Source organism: Pelophylax lessonae, assembly GCF_965119305.1.
Source record: "Pelophylax lessonae genome assembly, chromosome: 4".
NCBI lineage: Eukaryota > Metazoa > Chordata > Amphibia > Anura > Ranidae > Pelophylax > Pelophylax lessonae.
Genome location: NC_138771.1, coordinates 577,958,432 through 577,979,832, shown reverse-complemented (window position 1 = coordinate 577,979,832; position 21,401 = coordinate 577,958,432). Strand labels below are relative to the sequence as shown.

Genomic DNA, 21,401 nt, shown 5'->3' with positions numbered 1-21,401 from the left:
TTCCAAAACATCTAGGGTGCCAAGATTCTCCATTTCTGGTCTAGACCATAGATTCCTGCAGGATGTAGCTTAGAAGCATTGGCTAAGTATGCAACCCAAAAGCTCTCAGTGAGTGTGAGTAAAGGTCTAAGCTTCATCCATGGGGCCTAAGACTCAATCCCATGCTCTGTAGACACGGAGTGATTTTCAACTTTTGGCCTCACTGCTAATCTTGGGGAACCTCATACATCCCCTTTCAGAAGTTAATTCCTCTCTCACTTCTTTTTTTGGCCCCAGACCAGAGAGTCGTACTGAATGGCTTTCACACTGAATGAACACATAATTTACTTCTTAGGACTCTTTCACACGGCCGCTCCGTGTGTCCGCAAATCATCCTATTTTTTTGCGGATGATTTGCGGACATAATGTAAGTCTATGGCATTGCGGATGTCAGCGGAATACCATCCGCTGACATCCGATTTTCTTCCTTTTTTGCAACGGAACAGAACCCTATTTTTCCTCCGTTCAAAAAAACGGAAAGGAAGGAAAATCGGATGTCAGAGGTGTCACCCGCTGACATCCGCAATGCCCATAGACTTACATTATGTCCGCATATCATCCGCAAACGGATGGGATGATATGCGGACATATGGAGCGGATGACACAAATGTCATCCGCTCCGTGAAAAAAAAAAAAAAAGTCCCGCAGCGGAGCTTTCACACGGAGCGGCCGTGTGAAAGAGCCCTTACTGCATAATCTTTTTGTTGATGAACTTTGAACTTTTTATTTTTATTTTGAATGCTTTTTTTGTGTATGAATTGCACATTGCACGTTAAGCATTATTTTGCACAATTATTTATTGCACCATAGGAGCACATTATTGCATATCAATTTTTGTGATGAATTAGGCACATATTGTATGCATTTTTAGGCAAAGTACACTGTTTGCACTCAGCACTTTCTCAGCTTCAATCTTAATACCAGTGCTTAAAAAAGTAATGTTCCTCACAAATTAGTCCATAAAGTGTCCTTTCAGAGAAATGCTCAAGACCTTGTATTCAATAAAGTACTAAAGCAAATCTCCTGCGCTCAAGTAGAATATGACGAAGGGAAGAGAGATGCACTTCAGACTCAGATGGAAAAAAAGGCCAATGTTCTTGCTGCCCCCTCAGGATCAAGGGTATCCAGAACCAACTGAGAGAAAAAGACAAAAGAAAAGGGACGCACCGACCTAGTGCATCACCACTAAAACCATTTATTAAAATATTAAAAAGTATACAATATACTCACAAAGCGGGTGTGATTATACACACATCAACATTGCATATGCAATCTCCAAGGTAGCCAAGGTCCCATACGTAACAAAATGGCATGCAGAGTGCCGCATGGGGCTGCTGTGGCTGGGCTGATGCGTTTCAGGGGCGTACCCCCTTCCTCAGAGCCAGAAAAGTAGCTGCTGGATCTGAGGAAGGGGGTACGCCCCTGAAACGCGTCAGCCCAGCCACAGCAGCCCCATGCGCCACTCTGCATGCCATTTTGTTACGTATGGAACCTTGGCTACCTTGGAGATTGCATATGCAATGTTGATGTGTGTATAATCACACCCGCTTTGTGAGTATATTGTATACTTTTTAATATTTTAATAAATGGTTTTAGTGGTGATGCACTAGGTCGGTGCGCCCCTTTTCTTTTGTCTTTTTCATTCAATAAAGTGCATCTGTTCAAAAAATTGTCTCTTATTTTTTGAATCTTTGATGAAAATTCACCCGGGAGAACTAATCTCAATATATATATATATATATATATATATATATATATATATATAGATAGATATATAGAGCGTAGTATGCTCCACTCCACATGTGCAATACATATGCAATCATATAATGTGCTTACATTAAAATGGTGTGTTAACAAATCCTCATATATCCTTCATGTGCTCCTTTATATATACGCTTACCCTCCAATTTATAAAATAAGCCTTTCATAAACCACAGTTAAGTCATCTTCTTTAATTCCTATATAATGTGCATACTATACAAAATAGTCTCCTCTTTTCTTTCTTTTGAGATTATTTGGATGATTACAACTCTAGTACGCTGATACCTAACATTTTATATTTTCTCAGCTTGGAAGTTTCACCTATTTGATGAATTATTCATGTACTTATTTATTGATGTATTTTTTATATTTATGCACTTCATGCCTAAAAGAGACAGCGCACTCACTTCCAGACAAGTTCCCAGATATTTAGTATCCCAATATTGAATTGCAGCAGGTTATTTCTATTTCTTTTCTTTTCATTCGGCACTAAGCGCAGATAGTAAAGTTTTTTTATTTTGGATACTTAATTTCATGATCAGGAAATTTGACTTACATTTCCTATAGGGGCCCTACCTTAAAGAGTAACTCCACTTTTGCTGAGAAAAAAAACATCCCCCCCCTGTGTGATCTGTGTACATTGCAAGGATTTTAACAAACTTTGTTGCAGATTCCTACCTTTTGTTAAGGCCCGTACACACGTACCGATCGTCGGCATACAAACGTCGGTGGACGAAGGATCTGCCGATTGTACGCGTGTTAGTATGGTGCCTCCGACAGATGTCTGCGCACAATCCGCGGACAAAAGTCTTTCGTGCAAACATGAAAATATTTGTATGCCGACACCAGAACGGACGATTGTTCGCCTGTCAGTACACAATTCGGCCGACAGACCGCAGATTTGCAAGACTGGGCATGCTCAGAAAATAGAAAACACAGGGAAAGTTAACCATTACATGACATCACTTCTGCAGTCGGCGGACAAAATTCTTGTGCTGTCCTTGTGCTGTCTTTGCACTTTTCAGCAGACACCGACATCCCGGGGAGAAAAGAGGAACATTTGTAAGCCGACCATCGGTACGTGTGTACGGGCCTTTATTCTGAAGAAATCCTTGTGTGTTTGTCTGTGTCCATGTGGAAAGGTAATCAAATTGGAGTGGTTTCTTAATTATCAACCAGCTGGTTCGCCTGCAGGGCACCAATGAGGAAAATTGCAGGGTTTGCATCCCTTTAGACGTTATTTCCTATTGGGAGTATCTTACCAAAAATTACATTTTTGTTGCAGGGGATGCCAAAAATCTGACTTGTATCTTAGTGTAGACTTCTGGGAAAATCAGTGAGCCAATCAAACAAGCAGGAAATTATGTTTCTGGGGGGCGTTATGTACACATTCTGTGTACAGAACACCTCCAGGTAGCCATGCAATTTACAGAAAATTTCAGCGCTGCAGGTTGAAAAGGAAAGGTAATTGTTATTAACATTCAAATATGCTATATTTTTTTATTTGCTATTTTTCCCATGAAAGTGGAGTTACCCTTTAAGCTGGAGAGTCCCTAGCCAAATTTAGTGGGAAGCTAGGCTGTAGTCAGCCTGAGGTCTAATTGTTATTGTTTCTGTATTTATTGGGTTCAGCCTATTGCTTACCAATGCTTGTTGTTAGGAAACATCATTGGAATATAGAGCAAGAGGAAACAATACTCCTGAGTTATGATTGTTTATTACTATCTGGCAAACCTTGAGTTGTGTCTATTTGACCTACCATTCATAGTGCTTGCATAGTTCCAGATCCAGCCCCACGCAGAGCCAGCCGCATCACATCAATAATCGTTTTAGCTGTCTGTAAGGATGTCATTCTGACCACAGCTATATGGGGAAATTCTTCCCACCACGCACCAAGGTAAGGGACATTTTCCCAATGACCCCAAATTATTTGGTTTTACTAGGGTTCCCAAAGGCCTGAAAATTTTAAGGGTTCCTCTGAAGTACAAAAGTTGAGAAAAGCTGCTCTAGATTGCAATTTCCTATATTCATGGATTTTGTAATGTGTTTTTTTTTTTTTTTTTTTTTTATCACTGCCTGTTTTTTTCTATACATATGTATTTGTCATTCAAAATATTTATTATGTATTTATTTTATGTGTTTTGACAATTTTGTGCTTGCTAATGCCTTGGTACTCTAACCAATCAGACAGCATTTAGCTGGACACTTTGGTCAAATGTGTCATCCCACTGGAACTCACTAATAGGGATAAGCCGGTGGGTTTGACAAGCATTACTAACATTCAGCTGTTGTATAACTTCACTGGTTATTATGGATGCAGCGGGCGCTTTCCTAAGGCTGGCCATACACTATACAATTTTCTTGTTCAACTTTCCTTTAGATTTACCAAAACCATATAATATGAGGTCAAACCTAAACACTTTCAATTTGTATGCAGTCAGGCAGGCCCTTGCACTACATAGTTTAAGGTAAATCTAAAGGAAATTGAATAAGAAAATTGTATAGTGTATCGCCAGCCTAACAACCATTGACAGGAAGCTGTCATGGCCAGGCCAGGCGGTGTATGTATTTAGAAGCAATGACACTTCTGTCTCCACAGCCCTGAGCCCCGGACAAAGCCTGGGACTAAGCTGCAGCAGGGCATCTTACTAGAAAGCATGACTATCCCGGTAAATCTGAGACAGTTGGCATGTATGAGCCAGGCGGTGTATGTACAGTATTTAGAAGCAGTGACACTACTGCTGTCCCCACAGTCAAAATCAGGGGAACAAAGCCTGGGACTGATCTGTAGTGTGACAGTTTATTGAAAATGTGACTGTCCCGGCATATCTGGGACATTTGGCAAGTATGGTATACTAGAAGAAGAAAAAAACGCTATTATACTGTATATGAAGTTTGGCTATTGCCAAATGAGCAAAGAATCTGACGCTCAAACCTGTGTTCAGACCAAAACAAAAGCTCTTTCCTACTCACTATGAAGCTGGTGGAATAGGAGGCAGTTGTACATTTTTAACAAGAAGCCTGAAGAGTTCCTTGACCACTGACCTTTGTTTTTGAGATAATCCACCTCTTTCTTGAGCATTTCTGTGTCTTTAAATATGAAAAGGAAACATAAAACAAATCAAAGGCATGCATGAAAAATATTTTACAAAATAAAATCAGCTTGTGCCTAGCTGAAGCACATCTACAGGTATCATGGAGCTTCTTATGTGAACCTTCTAGCTATTCTAGCTATGACCCAGAGGTGGTCCAGAGGTGGAATGTGCCAGGAATAAATCTCTGCACCCCATCATAAAGATGTACACAAGTGTGAAAAGAACTGTATATACAGTATGCTAAAAATACTACACAGCCCAATCACCCAATCTATCTCTGCCTTGCATGTCTGACAATGAGGGGTATTCAACTGGCTTGGTCAACATTAGGCTTCATGTGTGTTGCTGAGGAATGGGCTGCCTTTAGGTGAGGCTGCCTTCAATTTTTGCATTGCTATATACACAGGGACAGAGAGTACTTTAACTAACACACAACAGAGTCTCTAACCTTTCATGGCTCTATCCAAAACATACTAAAATGCAATACTAGCCTACTTACTGAAAGAGCCAGGCTGTGCCTATGTCCTAGACGTACTACCTCACAGTACTAGAGCAATTGAAGAATGACAGGTCCATTTTAAAACTACAAATCACAGATTGTCCAACTAAAGGTTACTTTTCACCAAAACTTCATTGTAGCATATTGTTAGAAAACAGTTTGCAGAAGTATCTGAATGACAAAAATACAGGCATCTTAATCACTTACCACTATTTATCTGATGTGAGACTTCTTTTGTGATCCTATCATCTGGGCAGGACACACAAAGTAATATAATATGTGGGTACATTCATTATAAAAGTTATTAGATATAAAATATTACAGTAGTGCAGACATAGTTACATAGGTAATCTGGTTGAAAAAAGACACAAGTCCATCCAGTTTAACCAACATAGGAAAAAAAACACACAAATAGAAAACCTCTATATATACAATCCTATAACCACAGTTAATCCAGAGGAAGGTAAAAAAAAAAAAAAAAACAATAAGGCATGATCCAATTAGCTCCAGCCGGCAACAAAAAATCCTTCCTGATCCCCAAAGCTCAGATCAAGCTGTGCTGATCCTTACTGAAGGTTTATGAGGTTTTAACCAGAGATGGGAATCATCAAAGGAAGTGTTAAGCCTTTGGGTGTATCCCATGGTAATTTTATGTTGGCAGGTTTATTCTCCCAACAGTAAAAGTCAAGGTAGGCATGTACAAGACAGAGCATTGATGGGTCCCATATAAACACACTCTACACTCTGATGGGTGTATATATTTATATCATTTTATTAATTTTTTTTACTTTTGTTCAAATTTTTGCCTCCTTGCTCAGTACACTTCACATTTTGCAAGAAGAATGCTTTTACACTGGATCCCTGATATGAGTTGTACTTCTTACATTGCCAAAAGTAGGGTTGCACTAATACCGATACTAGTATCGGTATCGGTGCCGATACCAAGCATTTGCATGAGTACTTTTAGTCGTGCAAATGCTCCGATGCTTAATACGATACCTCCAGGCTCCAACAGCGCCGCCACTGTGTCCTCCAGGAATGAAGAGATGTCGTGCGAGGGAGTTGGAGGCATCATGTGCTCATTCCTGGAAGTCAGTGGGCGGGCAGGAGACAGAGGGAGTCAGCGACTGGCAGGTAGGCTGGCCGAGACAGGGCTTCAGAACACTGCTACGGCCATCTTGGTACACCACGCAATCGCCCCCAATAAGGCTTGTTAGTTGTAGAATCTTGATCCCAACCTATCCACTGCTATGGAGTCACAGTGTTCATCCTGTATTGAGGTATATTTATTGCATTGCCTATTTTGCCGTTTTAGCATTTTGAATTAATGAAGAGTAGATGGAGGAAACAAATGAAGTGAAAGTGTGAAATCATTCACCTGCACATATTGTTTCACACATCCACAGGTCAGCAGTAGGGATGATCGAACGGTTCGGGTCGACCATCGGTTCGACTCGAACATTGGTTGTTTGAAAGTCGGCCGAATTCCGAACTCAGAAACGTCAGTAAAAGCCAATGAGGGGGCAGGAGTCTGCTAGGAACATGATTGGAGTGACTACGGGGACCAGAGGCCAATCAGGAGTGAATACACCCCCCAGTATATAACATAGCCCCGTCTAACCTCTAGCACTGTAATACAGAGGCTTTGGAAGAGAGTGGAAGCATTTGTGTTTCTCCTGCTGTGTTAAACAACGTTGCTGCATAGCCGATTGCTTGTAAAGCTCCATATCAGCAAAAGAGCAGTCAGCTTACAGAAAGATTGTCAGTGTAGTTAGAAATACAGCGATTGTGCTGTTTGAGTTAGAAAAAAAAAAAATTAAAGGGACAGTGTCAGTTAGAAATTATCTTCTGCTGTATGGAGCTGTTCTTTTAGTGTGAGGAAAGGGATATGCAGTGTAGTTAGGGTACTATATACCACTATAGTTAGATTCAGTAATCTAGTTTTTGTAGGGATACTTTTAAGTGTTAGGGTTTCCTTCTAGTGAGCACATTGCACTGCTGATATATCTACAGCAGGTATACGGGCTTGCTAGTCAGCTATTGTGCAAAATACATTTCAGCGATGCACACATCTGCTGTATTTAGCGACAACCTTGGGTCGCATAGCAGTGTGTGTTTTGCAGGTGAATTTCACCGCGCAGAGTTGCCAAAGCCTCAGTGAAAACTTCACGGCTGTTCTTATTGTAAACGTTAAGTCCACTGCAAAAGGCTTTGCTACTCTGCGTCACACACATCTGCTTTATTTAGCGACAACTTTGGGTCGCATAGCAGTGTGCGTCTTGCAGGTAATTTTCACATTGCACAGTTGATAAAGCCTTAGTGACAACTATACATAAATTAAAATTTATCACAAAAAAAAAAAACAGATTATTTTTCTTAGAATTTCAGTAGCGCAGGGATGGTGTCACCCTCCTTTCATAAAGTGCAAATAAATAAATTGCATAAATAATCCAAAAAATCCAACTAAGCAAGAACAGAGTCCTTCAAATGTCTTTGTTTATGTAGTGCCAGAGCTGGTGGTGGTGACATTGTACAGTGGTTCCTATAACTGACACCAATGACCCTGCATTAAAGGCACTGTGTATTGCTCTGGCACTACATAAACAAAGACTTTTGAAGGACTCTTTTTTTGGGCATTTTTTTGGGGTCTTTGGAGGCAGGCAAAACATCTGAACTTCTGTATAGGGGTATATATACACACACACTTATATGTATATATACACTGTGACAGGAAGTCAGGTAAATCTGTGGATGTTGTCACAGACAGGAGACATGTCTGCTTGGTTTAGACAATTCACCAATTACTATAGGGTGTCGGCTGCAAAGGCAGCAGGAAAGGTAGCCAGGACGGCTTAAGGAAGTTGAAAGGCCTTCAGCTGTTCGGAATGAGGAAGTTAAGGCCTCTATAATTTGTCCAAAGGTAGTCTATTGATTGCTGTCTCCTGACGCTGTGTGAAGCTGGGGAGAGGAGGACAGTCAGATGTGTGCCTCCTGACACTGTGTGAGCATGGGAGAAGACCTCCTGAAGTGATGTGCGCTGAGATGGGTAAAAAGTGTGAAGACTACTCAAGGTGAGGTCTGGGATTGTTTCTATGTGGAAGAAATAAATGAACTGTTTGCTATGTGAAGAGACAAGCAAGGGAATGGTTGCTATGTGAAGAGACAAGCAAAGGAATGGTTGCTATGTGAAGAGACAAACAAAGGAATGTGTTCTATGTGAAGAGAAAAGCAAAGGGGCATGTTCAATGTGGAGAGAAAAAGGGACATGTTCAATGGACATTTGTTGTGTGAAGAAAAAACATGGACTATGAAGTGTCTGCTGAAGGATCGGCAAAGTTTGCCCAACAGTAGGTTGAAGACAGACTCCGTAGGTAGGTTCCTGTATGTGAGAAGGTAGCCGCCCACAGTGGCAAGGATTTATTTTGTGTTTTATTTTTATTTTGATGTTTTTGAGGCTTGCACTTGTGTGAAGTAAATTGCAAGAATAAACCAAACTGTTGTTTGCAACCACTTCTCGGCTATCTCCCTGTGTAAACGCACCCCCCCCCCCCCAAGGAGTCATCCATACCCGCCACCTAGCTAATCCCCCACATATGGTGGAGGTATGCATTGGGCAGAAGCAGAGATCCCTGCAAAGAAGTGCATATGTTCTATGAACTTTGTTTGGTGCATGAGATTGCACAATCTATGTGTGCAGGAGAGGAGATCTTGCAAGAAAGAGAAAAGCTACTGGCTTTAAAGAGCCAGTGGTCTCAAAATTTTTTGCTGGACTGTGAAAAATTTATTGTGGAGTTATTGAAGATGGGGCGATCAAAACGCCTGAAAGATGCAAAGATAGCTGAAATGAGAGACCGGATTCTATGGATGGATGAGATGTTACCGCCTGAACAAGCCCCATCCATGCCTGAACGGAGTCTGCTAAAAAGAGAAGTTGTTGTCCCTAGCAACACTGAGGCAAAAGCGGATTTTCAGCGGAGCTTTGCAGCTCAACAAAAGGCTCACCAAGAGAGCATGGCAGGCTAGAAACAGAGATGCCAGCAGCAAATGGAGGTCATCGGTTTGGAGGAAACCGAGTATGTGTGCAGGGCTGAGCTGGATGCCTTGCAACCAAAAATAGAAGAAAAGGAACAAGCCCTGGAGTTGCTTAAGATGGAGCATAGAAACTTGCAGGCTCAGGTGTTACAGTGGGAAGAATCCACTGCTCTTCTTCATCCACTACCATCCTCATGGAAAAGGAAATTGAAATTCAGACTTTGCAGAAGCAAAGTATGAGTGATATGTTGGAGTTGCGTAATCAGCTGGCAAAAAGTCTTCAGTCTTTAGAAGCTACAAAAAGAGACCTGCAGGAACAGAATGTCGCTCTGAAAACGACATTGTCTCTCAGCGACAAGGAGAAAAGTGAGAGAGAGGCTAAATTACTGAGTACTGGTTATGAGCTCACCACTTTGAGCAATGTGGTAGATGAATTACGTACTGACTGTGAAAGTTGGAAAGATGAAGTCCAACGTGTCCAGCAGCAGCTAAAGAAGAAAGAAGCCTGTGTGGCAGAATTATGCAGGGAAAAGGAGATTCTGAACACAAGAGGGAAAAAGTAGAGGCACAGCTTCTCGAATTGCAAGTCAAAGTGTCAGAAGGTGACCGAGTATGTGCTAAGCTGTCAGAGAAGGCGAACCGACTGCAGATTGAGTTGGACAAAGTCACAAATCAGCTTTCTCAAGCAGACAGCAAATCTAGAGAAATTGCCAAAGATTTCTCTATCTTGGAATCGCAGCTGCAAGACACTCAGGAACTCTTACAGGAAGAGAGGTGTCAAAGGCTGAGTTTTAGCACAAAGCTCAAACAAATGGAAGATGAGAAAAATGGTGTCCTGGAACAATTAAAAGAGGAGGAGGAAGCAAAGAAAAACCTATCAGAGCAAGTCGCAACATTGCAAGCTCAGATAGCGGATATGAAAAAACGCATGGAAGAAAGCGTTGGTTCATTAGAAAAAGTTGAAAATGTGAAAAAGAAGTTGGATCAGATGCTTGGTGAGGAGAAGACGGTGTCTGCAAAATATGCAGAAGAATGCGACCGTGCAGAAACGGAGGCACGTGATAAAGAGAGCAAAGCCCTGTTCTTGGCTCGCTCCTTGGAGGAAGCTCTAGAGTGTAAGGTTGAACTAGAAAGAGTTAACAAACAGCTGTGTACAGAAATGGAAGATTTGGTCAGCTCCAAGGATGATGTTGGGAAAAGCGTTCAGGAGCTATAAAAGTCTAAGCGAGCCTTAGAACAGCAAGTAGAAGAGATGAAGATTCAGTTGGAAGAACTTAAAGAGGAATTACAGGCAACAGAGGATCTGTCCCAAAGAGGGGATAGTGTGCCTGATGCAGTTTATAAAAGGATCAGTGTTTTGGGGTCTGTCCTGAGTGGGCATCAGAAATTTGACATGTTGTTTGAATCACCCCTCTGGAATAAACAGTTCCTTCAAAAACTTCAAGCACTGGAAAATGTATCATTAGAACTTCAGCAAGCAAAGGAGCTGGGTAAGAAATGTGATGATTTCTCAGTTCAGGCTGAAAACCTAGTGGAGAAAACTAAGGCAAGTGATATAAAGCTTGGAGAAAAAAGCAAACACCACCTAGTGGAGAAAACTATGGCTGTTGGTGAAAACGTGAAGCAAATGAATAAGTGCCTTTCAGGGAATATTTCCAGGGAACTGGTGAAAGACAGGTGGCAGAAGTTTGATCGTGATCTTAAGATACATTCCATGTGGAGTTCAGATAAAGAAAAGGAACTAGGTGACCTTAAGCGGTCAAATAGTTCAGCAGATATGCAATTCAACCAAATCAAGGAAATACTAAAGGAGCTACAAGGGAAAAGTAGTGCAATAGCAGAAAGTGCATTGAAGGAACCTGTAATAGACTGTGTTGTTGCCTTTGACCCATATGATGGTGGAAGGAAAGTTGATAAAGTACAGACATTTCTTGGAACAAAGCCAAGTGAAGCAGAGGTTCTCAAAGTTTTGTGGAAATCATTTATTGATTGCAGAGAGAGGCGGCTGTCACGGAACCATGAACCAGACGTACAACAACAGATAAGTGAAAATAAGAAGGCTTTATTGAAAATCAAGCTGTAAAGCAAAAGTCCAAACGGATGACGAAACCGAGGCAGAGTCCTTGCGAAGCCAGAGGTCAGGAACCAGGAGGGTAGTCAGACGAAGCCGGGATCAGGAACCAGCAGGGTAGTCAGACGAAGCCAGGATCAGGAACCAGCAGGGTAGTCAGACGAAGCCAGGATCAGGAACCAGCAGGGTAGTCAGACGAAGCCAGGATCAGGGACCAGAAGCAGCAGCAGTCTTAGAAGCATGTGAACACAGGAGGACCAAGCAAGGAACTGAAGCCACAGACCTCCTATATATATGAGCTAGGCATCCAGCTCCTCCCAGTGGGAAGGAGGAGCCGCAGGGTAGGAGGCTACAAGAAACCAAGAAACCAAGATGGCCGCCAGCACATGTCAAACGAAGGAGAACAGCAAGAAGGTAAGACCATGACAGTACCTCCCCCTCAAGGGCCACTCCTCCGCGGAGTAAAGAACGGTTTCTGAGGGAAGCGTGCGTGGAAGGCTCGGAGCAAGGCAGGAGCATGGACATCTGCGGAGGGAACCCAGGAACGCTCCTCTGGACCAAAACCACGCCAATGAACCAAAAACTGCACCCGACCGCGGACCAGGCGTGAGTCCAGGATATTGCTCACCTCATACTCCTCACGATTGCCCACTTGGACCGGACGAGGCCGAGGAACCGAGGAAGTGAAACGATTACACACCAGTGGTTTCAACAGGGAGACATGAAACACGTTGGAGATCCGCATGCCAGGAGGAAGCACAAGGGCATAGGCTACCGGGTTTACCCTGCGAAGCACTCGGAAGGGACCAACAAAGCGAGGCGCCATCTTGGGAGTGGGCACTCGAAGGTTGAGGTTGCGGGTGGACAACCATACACGGTCTCCGGCCTGGTAGGAAGGAGCAGGCGCTCGTCTGCGATCAGCCTGGAGTCTCTGGCGCTGCGCAGAGACCTCAAGGGACTTCTGGATCTGTACCCAAGAAGCACGTAGGACGGAAAGGTGATCCTCCACAGCCGGAATATCCTGGGGAGAGAATACCTCCGGTAACACGGCAGGTTGGAACCCATAATTGGCCATGAAGGGAGACGTCCCAGAGGAAGAGTTCACCGCCGTGTTCCTGGCAAACTCAGCCCAAGGCAGGAGGTCAACCCAATTGTCTTGGTGATCGGAGACATAGCAACGAAGGAATTGCTCCAAGGCCTGATTGGATCGTTCTGCGGCCCCATTGGACTGAGGGTGGTAGGCCGAGGAGAAGGAGAGATGAATCCCCAACTGGGAGCAAAAGGCGCGCCAGAACCTGGACACAAACTGACTCCCCCGATCCGACACAATCTCCTTGGGCAAACCGTGCAACCGGAAGACCTCCCTGGCAAAAATCGTGGCCAACTCCTGTGCAGAGGGTAACCTCTTGAGAGGAACACAGTGGCACATTTTGGAAAATCGATCCACAATCATGAGAATGACCGTATGGCCTCGGGATGCAGGGAGGTCCACAATGAAATCCATCCCCAGGTGTGACCATGGGCGCTCCCCGGTGGCTATGGGTTGCAGAAGGCCCAACGGAAGGTGCCGAGGGGACTTACTCTGGGCACAAACGGAGCATGCCGCTACATATGTGGCGATGTCGGAACGTAGGGAAGGCCACCAGAACAGACGTGAAACAGCCCAGGACAGCTGATCCTTTCCAGGATGCCCCGCGGTCTTGGAGTTATGGTAGGTTCGCAACAACCGAGTGCGCAACTCCTCAGGCACAAAACATCTGCCGTTGGGTCTCCCAGAGGGAGCACCAGATTGAGCCGCCAAAATCTGCTCACCCAGGGGAGAGGTCAGGCTGGTGCGAATGGCGGCCAGGATCTGATTCGGAGGTATGACCGAAGTCGGAATCGACTCCTCCCTGGACAGGTCGGAGTACTGCCGTGATAAGGCATCCGCCCTGATGTTCTTGGAACCGGGTAGGTAGGAGACCACGTAATTAAAACGTGACAAGAACAGAGCCCATCTGGCCTGACGTGGTGTCAATCTCTTGGCCTCAGAAAGGTAGGTCAGATTCTTGTGGTCAGTCAGGATGAGGACCGGAACCACCGAACCCTCGAGCAAGTGTCTCCATTCTTTAAGGGCCTGCACGATGGCCAATAACTCCCTGTCACCAATCTGATAGTTGCACTCCGCGGAAGACAGTTTCCAGGAGTAAAACCCACAAGGAAGCAGAGGACCCTCTGGTGTTCTACGCTGAGACAGAAGGGCGCCTACTCCCGTCTCAGACGCGTCCACCTCGAGGACAAAGGGCAACCCAGGGTTGGGATGCGACAGAATCGGAGCCGACACAAAGGCGGACTTTAGAGCCTCAAAAGCTCGGATGGCCTCGAGCGGCCAGACCTGGGAATTACTGCCCTTCCTGGTCAGATCCGTGAGAGGCTTGGCTAGCATGGAAAAGTCCCTGATGAACTTCCGATAATAATTGGCGAAGCCCAAAAAGCGCTGCAGGGAGCGAAGACCACTGGGCTGGGGCCACTGTAAGACAGCCGAAACCTTCTCAGGATCCATGGAGAACCCCTCAGCGGAAATGATGTAACCTAAGAAGGTTACCTGGGATCGGTGAAATTCGCATTTCTCAAGCTTACCGAACAGCTTGTTCTCTCGTAACCGTTGCAACACTCGTCTGACATCCAGAATGTGGGTCTCCATGGATTCAGAATATACTAGGATGTCATCCAAATAGACCACCACACACTGCTGCAACAGGTCACGGAAAACATCGTTAATGAATTCCTGAAAGACTGCGGGCGCATTGCACAACCCAAAGGGCATAACCAAGGATTCATAATGACCGGTCCTGGTGTTAAACGCGGTCTTCCACTCATCGCCCGCCTTGATCCTTACGAGGTTATATGCCGCCCTCAGGTCGAGTTTGGTAAAGACCGTGGCCCCTTTAAGGCGATCGAACAGCTCGGAAATCAAGGGTATCGGGTAAGCGTTCTTGATCGTGATGCGATTGAGACCCCTGTAATCGATGCAAGGCCTCAACTCACCGCCCCTCTTTTTCACAAAGAAAAATCCAGCCCCTGCCGGGGACGAGGATTTGCGAATGTGTCCGCGTGAAAGCGCCTCCTTCACGTACTCCTCCATGGCCTCATTCTCCGCTACCGACAGTGGATAGACCTTGCCACGAGGAGGAACGGCACCAGGTTGTAACTCGATGGCACAATCGTAAGGGCGGTGCGGAGGTAGGGCAACCGCGCGCACCTTATCGAATACATCCCGGTACTCCTCGTATTCAGGAGGCAACAGAGAGTCCAAGGAAGTACACAGCAACTTGACATGCCCATGGATGCAACTAGCCCCCACACTGCGGTGACCACGAGAGGATCTCGGCCGATCTCCAATCGAAAGTCGGATTATGCTTCTGGAGCCAGGGGTACCCCAAGACCACCGAGTAGTGTGGAGACGAAATAACCTGGAAGCAGACCGACTCTCTGTGAACGGCACCAATGGCTATCCCCACTGGAAGGGTCTCATGAGTCACGTGTGGCGGCAGAAGGGGTCTGCCGTCTATCGCCTCAAGAGCCAGTGGAGAACCTCGGGCCTGCAGAGGAATGGAATTGGCGGCAGCGAACACACTATCAATGAACAAACCACCAGCACCAGAGTCCACCAACACCTGGGTCGTCACCGAGCCCCCGACCCAGGAGAGGACAACAGTGATCAGTGGTTTGTCAACACGGGAAACCGGGGACGAGGAGACTCCACCCAAGATCTGCCCCCGACAGGATCTCAGGTGCGAGCGTTTCCCGGACGGTTCGGACATGCCAACCGAAAATGCCCACCGAGACCACAGTACATGCATCGACCCTCGCGTCTTCGGAGTACCCTCTCCCCCTCGGACAGGCGAGCAAAGCCCAGCTGCATGGGTTCACCCCCAGCCAAGTCATCCCCAGGAGGCGTGGGAGGAGAGGGAGGCACGGGTGGGACAGCAAAGGTAGGCGCCAATCTGTTAGGAGGCCTCCGCAGACTCTCCTTAAAGGAAGGTCTCTCCCTGAGTCTGGTGTCAATCAAAATCAAGAAAGAAATAAGAGACTCGAGCTCCACTGGTAGGTCCTTAGCTGCAACCTCATCCTTCAAGGCATCCGAGAGACCATGAGAGAAAGCAGCGACCAGAGCCTCATTATTCCAGCCCACCTCTGCTGCCAGGGTACGAAACTCAATGGCGTATTCAGCTACGGATCGTGAACCCTGTCTGATGGACATAAGGAGCTTCGCAGCAGAGGCAGCACGAGCCGGCACATCGAATACCCTCCGAAGAGAAGCAACAAAACCGGAAAACTCGGCAACCACCGGATTGTTGTTCTCCCATAAAGGGCTGGCCCAGGCCAAGGCCTTGTCCGAGAGCAGCGAAATTAAGAAGCCCACCTTTGATCTCTCAGTAGGAAAGGCATGTGGCAGCAACTCGAAATAAATGCCCACCTGGTTAAGGAAACCTCGGCACTGAGTTGGCTCTCCCCCAAAGCGCTGTGGAAGGGGGGCAGAACCGGTCATACCCCGAAACACCGCAGGCGCAACAACAGGTGTCGGGGTAGACTCTGGCGCAACAACCGGAGCGGCAGTAGGAGCGGACCCAGGAGCGACAACCGACTTATCGGCAACGGGAGCGAAATGAGCCGTGCGTTCAAGCAGGGTTTGCAACGCCACGGCGAACCGACCCAACAGGTGATCCTGCTGATCAAGTCTGGCAACCAGCGTGGGTAGCGAGGATGGCCCAGTACCGTCAGAATGCATGGCTTGGTCCTAATGTCACGGAACCAAGAACCAGACGTACAACAACAGATAAGTGAAAATAAGAAGGCTTTATTGAAAATCAAGCTGTAAAGCAAAAGTCCAAACGGATGGCGAAACCGAGGCAGAGTCCTTGCGAAGCCAGAGGTCAGGAACCAGGAGGGTAGTCAGACGAAGCCGGGATCAGGAACCAGCAGGGTAGTCAGACGAAGCCAGGATCAGGAACCAGCAGGGTAGTCAGACGAAGCCAGGATCAGGAACCAGCAGGGTAGTCAGACGAAGCCAGGATCAGGAACCAGCAGGGTAGTCAGACGAAGCCAGGATCAGGGACCAGAAGCAGCAGCAGTCTTAGAAGCATGTGAACACAGGAGGACCAAGCAAGGAACTGAAGCCACAGACCTCCTATATATATGAGCTAGGCATCCAGCTCCTCCCAGTGGGAAGGAGGAGCCGCAGGGTAGGAGGCTACAAGAAACCCAGAAACCAAGATGGCCGCCAGCACATGTCAAACGAAGGAGAACAGCAAGAAGGTAAGACCATGACAGCGGCTCAAGAATGTTGAAGACTTTAAAACTAGCACAATTGAGTTGCCTATGGATCACGGTCCTCCTTGGTGGATAGGACAGATGGTTATGCAGGACAAACCTGAGAAGGAGCAAAATGATGCCAAAAATGCAGTTGAAGAATGTGTATATGAGATGAAGGACAAGTTGTCTGACATTTATGAGAAATCTGTCAATGAAGATGACAGAAACAGTTTCACCCTGAAGCTTGAAGATACAGAGAATTGGCTATATGAGGATGGAGAGGATCAGCCAAAACAAGTGTGTATAGACAAGCTAACGGACTTAAAGAAAGAGCCACCCCTACACACCCCTACAAGCATTTCAACAAAGGTTAGCAGTTGTTAATGAACCGGGGAGGGAAATAAATTCATATCAGCATGAAAGACAGTGGCTGAATGAAAAAGCAAAGCAGATTGCTCAGAAGGATGTATCTCTGGCAGCTGAAGCAGACAAAGAATCGAATGGACTGAACATTACTTGGGAAGATACTAGGAGGCTTATCAGTGAGAGTCAAGAGAAGTGCCTGACACATGCGTGCCTGGAAAACTGTGTCCCAACCCTAGGGTTGAAACAAGAGGGGGGGTATGTGACAGGAAGTCAGGTAAATCTGTGGATGTTGTCACAGACAGGAGACATGTCTGCTTGGTTTAGACAATTCACCAATTACTATAGGGTGTCGGCTGCAAAGGCAGCAGGAAAGGTAGCCAGGACGGCTTAAGGAAGTTGAAAGGCCTTCAGCTGTTCGGAATGAGGAAGTTAAGGCCTCTATAATTTGTCCAAAGGAAGTCTATTGATTGCTGCCTCCTGACGCTGTGTAAAGCTGTGGGAGAGGAGGACAGTCAGATGTGTGCCTCCCGACGCTGTGTGAGCATGGGAGAAGACCTCCTGAAGTGATGTGCGCTGAGGAGGGTAAAAAGTGTGAAGACTACTCAAGGTGAGGTCTGGGATTGTTTCTATGTGGAAGAAATAAATGAACTGTTTGCTATGTGAAGAGACAAGCAAGGGAATGGTTGCTATGTGAAGAGACAAGCAAAGGAATGGTTGCTATGTGAAGAGACAAACAAAGGAATGTGTTCTATGTGAAGAGAAAAGCAAAGGGACATGTTCAATGTGGAGAGTAAAAGGGACATGTTCAATGGACATTTGTTGTGTGAAGAAAAAACATGGACTATGGAGTGTTTGCTGTAGGATCAGCAAAGTTTGCCCAACAGTAGGTTGGAGACAGACTCCGTAGGTAGGTTCCTGTATGTGAGAAGGTAGCCGCCCACAGTGGCAAGGATTTATTTTGTGTTTTTATTTTTATTTTGATGTTTTTGAGGCTTGCACTTGTGTGAAGTAAATTGCAAGAATAAACCAAACTGTTGTTTGCAACCACTTCTCGGCTATCTCCCTGTGTAAACGCACCCCCCCCAAGGGGTCATCCATACCCGCCACCGAGCTAATCCCCCACAACACATGCACATATATAGGTGTTATAGGAGCGGAGCCCTATGCCTGTTAATTATTTAATTAGCGCAAGCATAGTGTTCTGCTACTTTCACACCTATATATGTGTGTAGGTGTATACTGTATATACATACATGTGTGTGTATATATACCTCTATACAGAAGTTCAGATGTCATGCCTGACTCCAAACATGTCCTATAAACGCCTGCAGCAAAAAGCAGGCTGACCGGCGAGAAGCCATATCGCTGTTCTATAAGTAACCTAAGAGAAACGATCTTTTCTCTATAGCGGTCACCCTGACATGGAAGGGTTTGGTCACCCTGCCATAGCAGTCAGAGTCAGTTTACCCTACACTACACTACGGTCACCCTGGCACTTAACACTTTCCCTACAGAAACTAGATTTTTGAATCTAACTAAAGTGGAAAATAGCAGCCTAACTACACTAGATATCCCTTTCCTCACACTAATAAATGCTAAATGACACTTTTGAAGCAGAAGTAACAGAACTGCTTCCACTCTCTTCCACGTCCCTGTATTAAAATGCTAGCAATTTGGCGGGGCTATCTTATATACTGGGGGGCGTATTCACTAATGATTGGCCTCTGGACCCCCTAGTCACTCCAATCACATTCCTAGTGTTCTCCTGCCCCCTCAATTGGCTTTTACTGATGGTTCTGGTCCAATCACAGGCTTTTAAAGCCCATTTCCTGTCCCATTGCATTTTGGTCAGTTCTGGTTGCCGAATGTTCGGGTCGAACCGATGGTCGACCCAAAACTGTTCGATCATCCCTAGTGTTCACATACTTCTGGCTATATAGGTAGTTGTGATGGTTAAGCATTCATAAACATTTGGCCATATAGAATATATGAGATTATTGATGTTAAAGAAAATGTGTAGTTGACAACTGTTGGAAAAAGCTCTATCTCTATGCCACCTATAGACACAAGCCTTTTCCCATTCAAGGAGTAGTGACTCTCCAACTGCAGTGGCTGACCAACCCAGGATTCCATAGATATACAATAATTTTCTCATCTCGTGATTGGCCAGCAATCAGATTTTGGGTAAACTTAAAGTGGTTGTAAATGTCAGACATGAAATATGAACTAAGCATTACCCCAAAAAGTGTGTACTTGTCTCATTTAATAGCCCTAAGTGTAATTTCTGTCTGCTGCTCCATTCCTCTGCTATCAGCATGAATTCCTTCTGACAAGTTTTCTTGACACCAAGAGAAAAATTGTGACAGGGGAGGGATCTCCAGCAGACTGACAGCCTCAGCTCTGTTACTGTGAGCTGTGTGAAAGGGGTGTGCCTCTTTCATCCAATCATCTCTCAGAGCTCTTCTCACTGAGCTCTGCAGAGTGTAACTTCAGCTCTCTGCCCCCTTTTTTTTCTGATTTCTCAGACAAGCTTTATAAATTTACCACTTTGAATGGTTGTAGAGAATAGAAGACTGCAGATAGACAGGTACAATTTATGTAGGAGGATGTCTTTAATCTCTGTGAATCGCCTGAGGCCAGTCACCTCACTGGGTATATGTAAGGGTTTACAACCACTTTATCCTTTGTGAACCAATACATGTAATATCTCTGTAATGCTCAAGATTACATATGACTTTTTTCGATGGTGTTTCTTCAATTTTACATAGCTACGTCTGAGAAGTAAAGAAGTTAGGGTCATATAAGAAGCCCTGGAACCAACTGCTGATATAGGGTGTTTCAGTGCAGAGAGAACATACATTAGGGCTAACCCTAACACAAAGTGAGAAGTTCTGGAACACTTCTAACTTCTTGATAAGTCCATGCTATTATAATCCATTTTTAATAGCCAAAGTCAATGCTGATAACCTTTAGACAATGAAAGGCCTTCTATTTTCTTCACCCCAATAAAAAAGAGAACAAGTTCTTTTTCTTGCATTGTGGTTGATTTATACTTACAGTAAACAAACAGAAGACTTGTGAAGATAACCAGAATGAGGAACACCAAGATTAAGAAAATGACCAGAACTAATGTTAACCGATCTTCTGTTTTCTTGGTAGCTGAAATTATAGAGAAATGGAGTTGCGACTGAGCCTACATATGGTGTAAGAAACTCTTGATGTTTTGCATTTCTAGCTTTTCCCCTAGTTCCAAAAGATGTTATAGGGCAATTCACAGCAAATGCAACTGTTTGCTCTAGTTTATTGCATTGAGCTACACAGCTACAGGGACTTCGGTGTCTTTCAGTGCAGGAAGGATGGTCTTTGGCTCAAAGGATCCTAGTACAGGAAAAGTGAGTGTGTAAAGAAGGAGGGGGGGGGGCATTAGAGCTAGGGCTATAGGAAAAGTTAGAGTTAAGTTTGGGGTTACAGGGAAGGTTAATTTGAGTGCTAGTGTTAAGGAAGGGTTGTTGTAAGCGTTAGCATTACATGGAGGGTTAGTGTAGGGGTTGAAGTTTCGGGGAAGGATACTGTGAATGGGTTTCAAACGGCCCTCCTGCACTAAAGCATATGATCAAGAAATAGTAGAAAAAGTAGACAAAAGTCTAATCAAGTAAGACAAATAAATAAATGGTGCAGTGCTCCACACTATAAATTATATGTTGCAAATCAATATGTATTCCATCATAAGTGCTGCCACTTTAAATATAACCCATGTGATGTGTCATTATGCAATTAAACTTATTCCATAACAAAATCATAAATAAAAAAAAAATACAACAATGCCAGAAAATGAATACCATGCATATACTGTAACATTTGTGAATACAAATCTACTGTAAAGTCCAATTGAATAGTCCCCAAAAATATATTAGTGATATTTATAATGATAATCCTCTTCTTATTACACCACCATGTGCAATTACTTATATCATGCAACATGAGGTGTTCTTCACCTGATGGGCCCTCACCTAGAATATGTGACCACTAGTATGGTCTTACTGCGTCTTTGATCCAAACAAAAGGGGATTCTCTCCCATTTCCAGATATTTGGATAATGCAGTATATACCAGCTTTCTCCTTGATCTCTCCTCCATTCAATCCAATGAATATAGGGGAAAAAAACACTATACATATTGCTTTAAGTTTATCTTTTAAAACAACCAGCCTTTATTATTAAGAACTAAGATATATTGCTGATGCT

The 21,401-nt window shown here is 44.7% G+C and overlaps 1 protein-coding gene across 1 annotated transcript in view; it reads right to left on the bottom strand.

Annotated features, from left to right (window-relative positions):
* Positions 1-21,401, bottom strand: part of LOC309554920 (CD209 antigen-like protein C) — a gene marked incomplete at its 3' end in the record, with an annotated part of 67,436 nt that overhangs the window by 36,401 nt on the left and 9,634 nt on the right. Inside the window, exons 3-5 of the mRNA XM_082256658.1 lie at positions 20,216-20,317; positions 5,602-5,643; positions 4,846-4,890 (exon numbers count right to left, since the gene is read on the bottom strand). Coding sequence (XP_082112784.1) covers positions 4,846-4,890; positions 5,602-5,643; positions 20,216-20,317 — 189 coding nt within the window. The remainder of the gene's footprint in view (positions 1-4,845; positions 4,891-5,601; positions 5,644-20,215; positions 20,318-21,401) is intronic.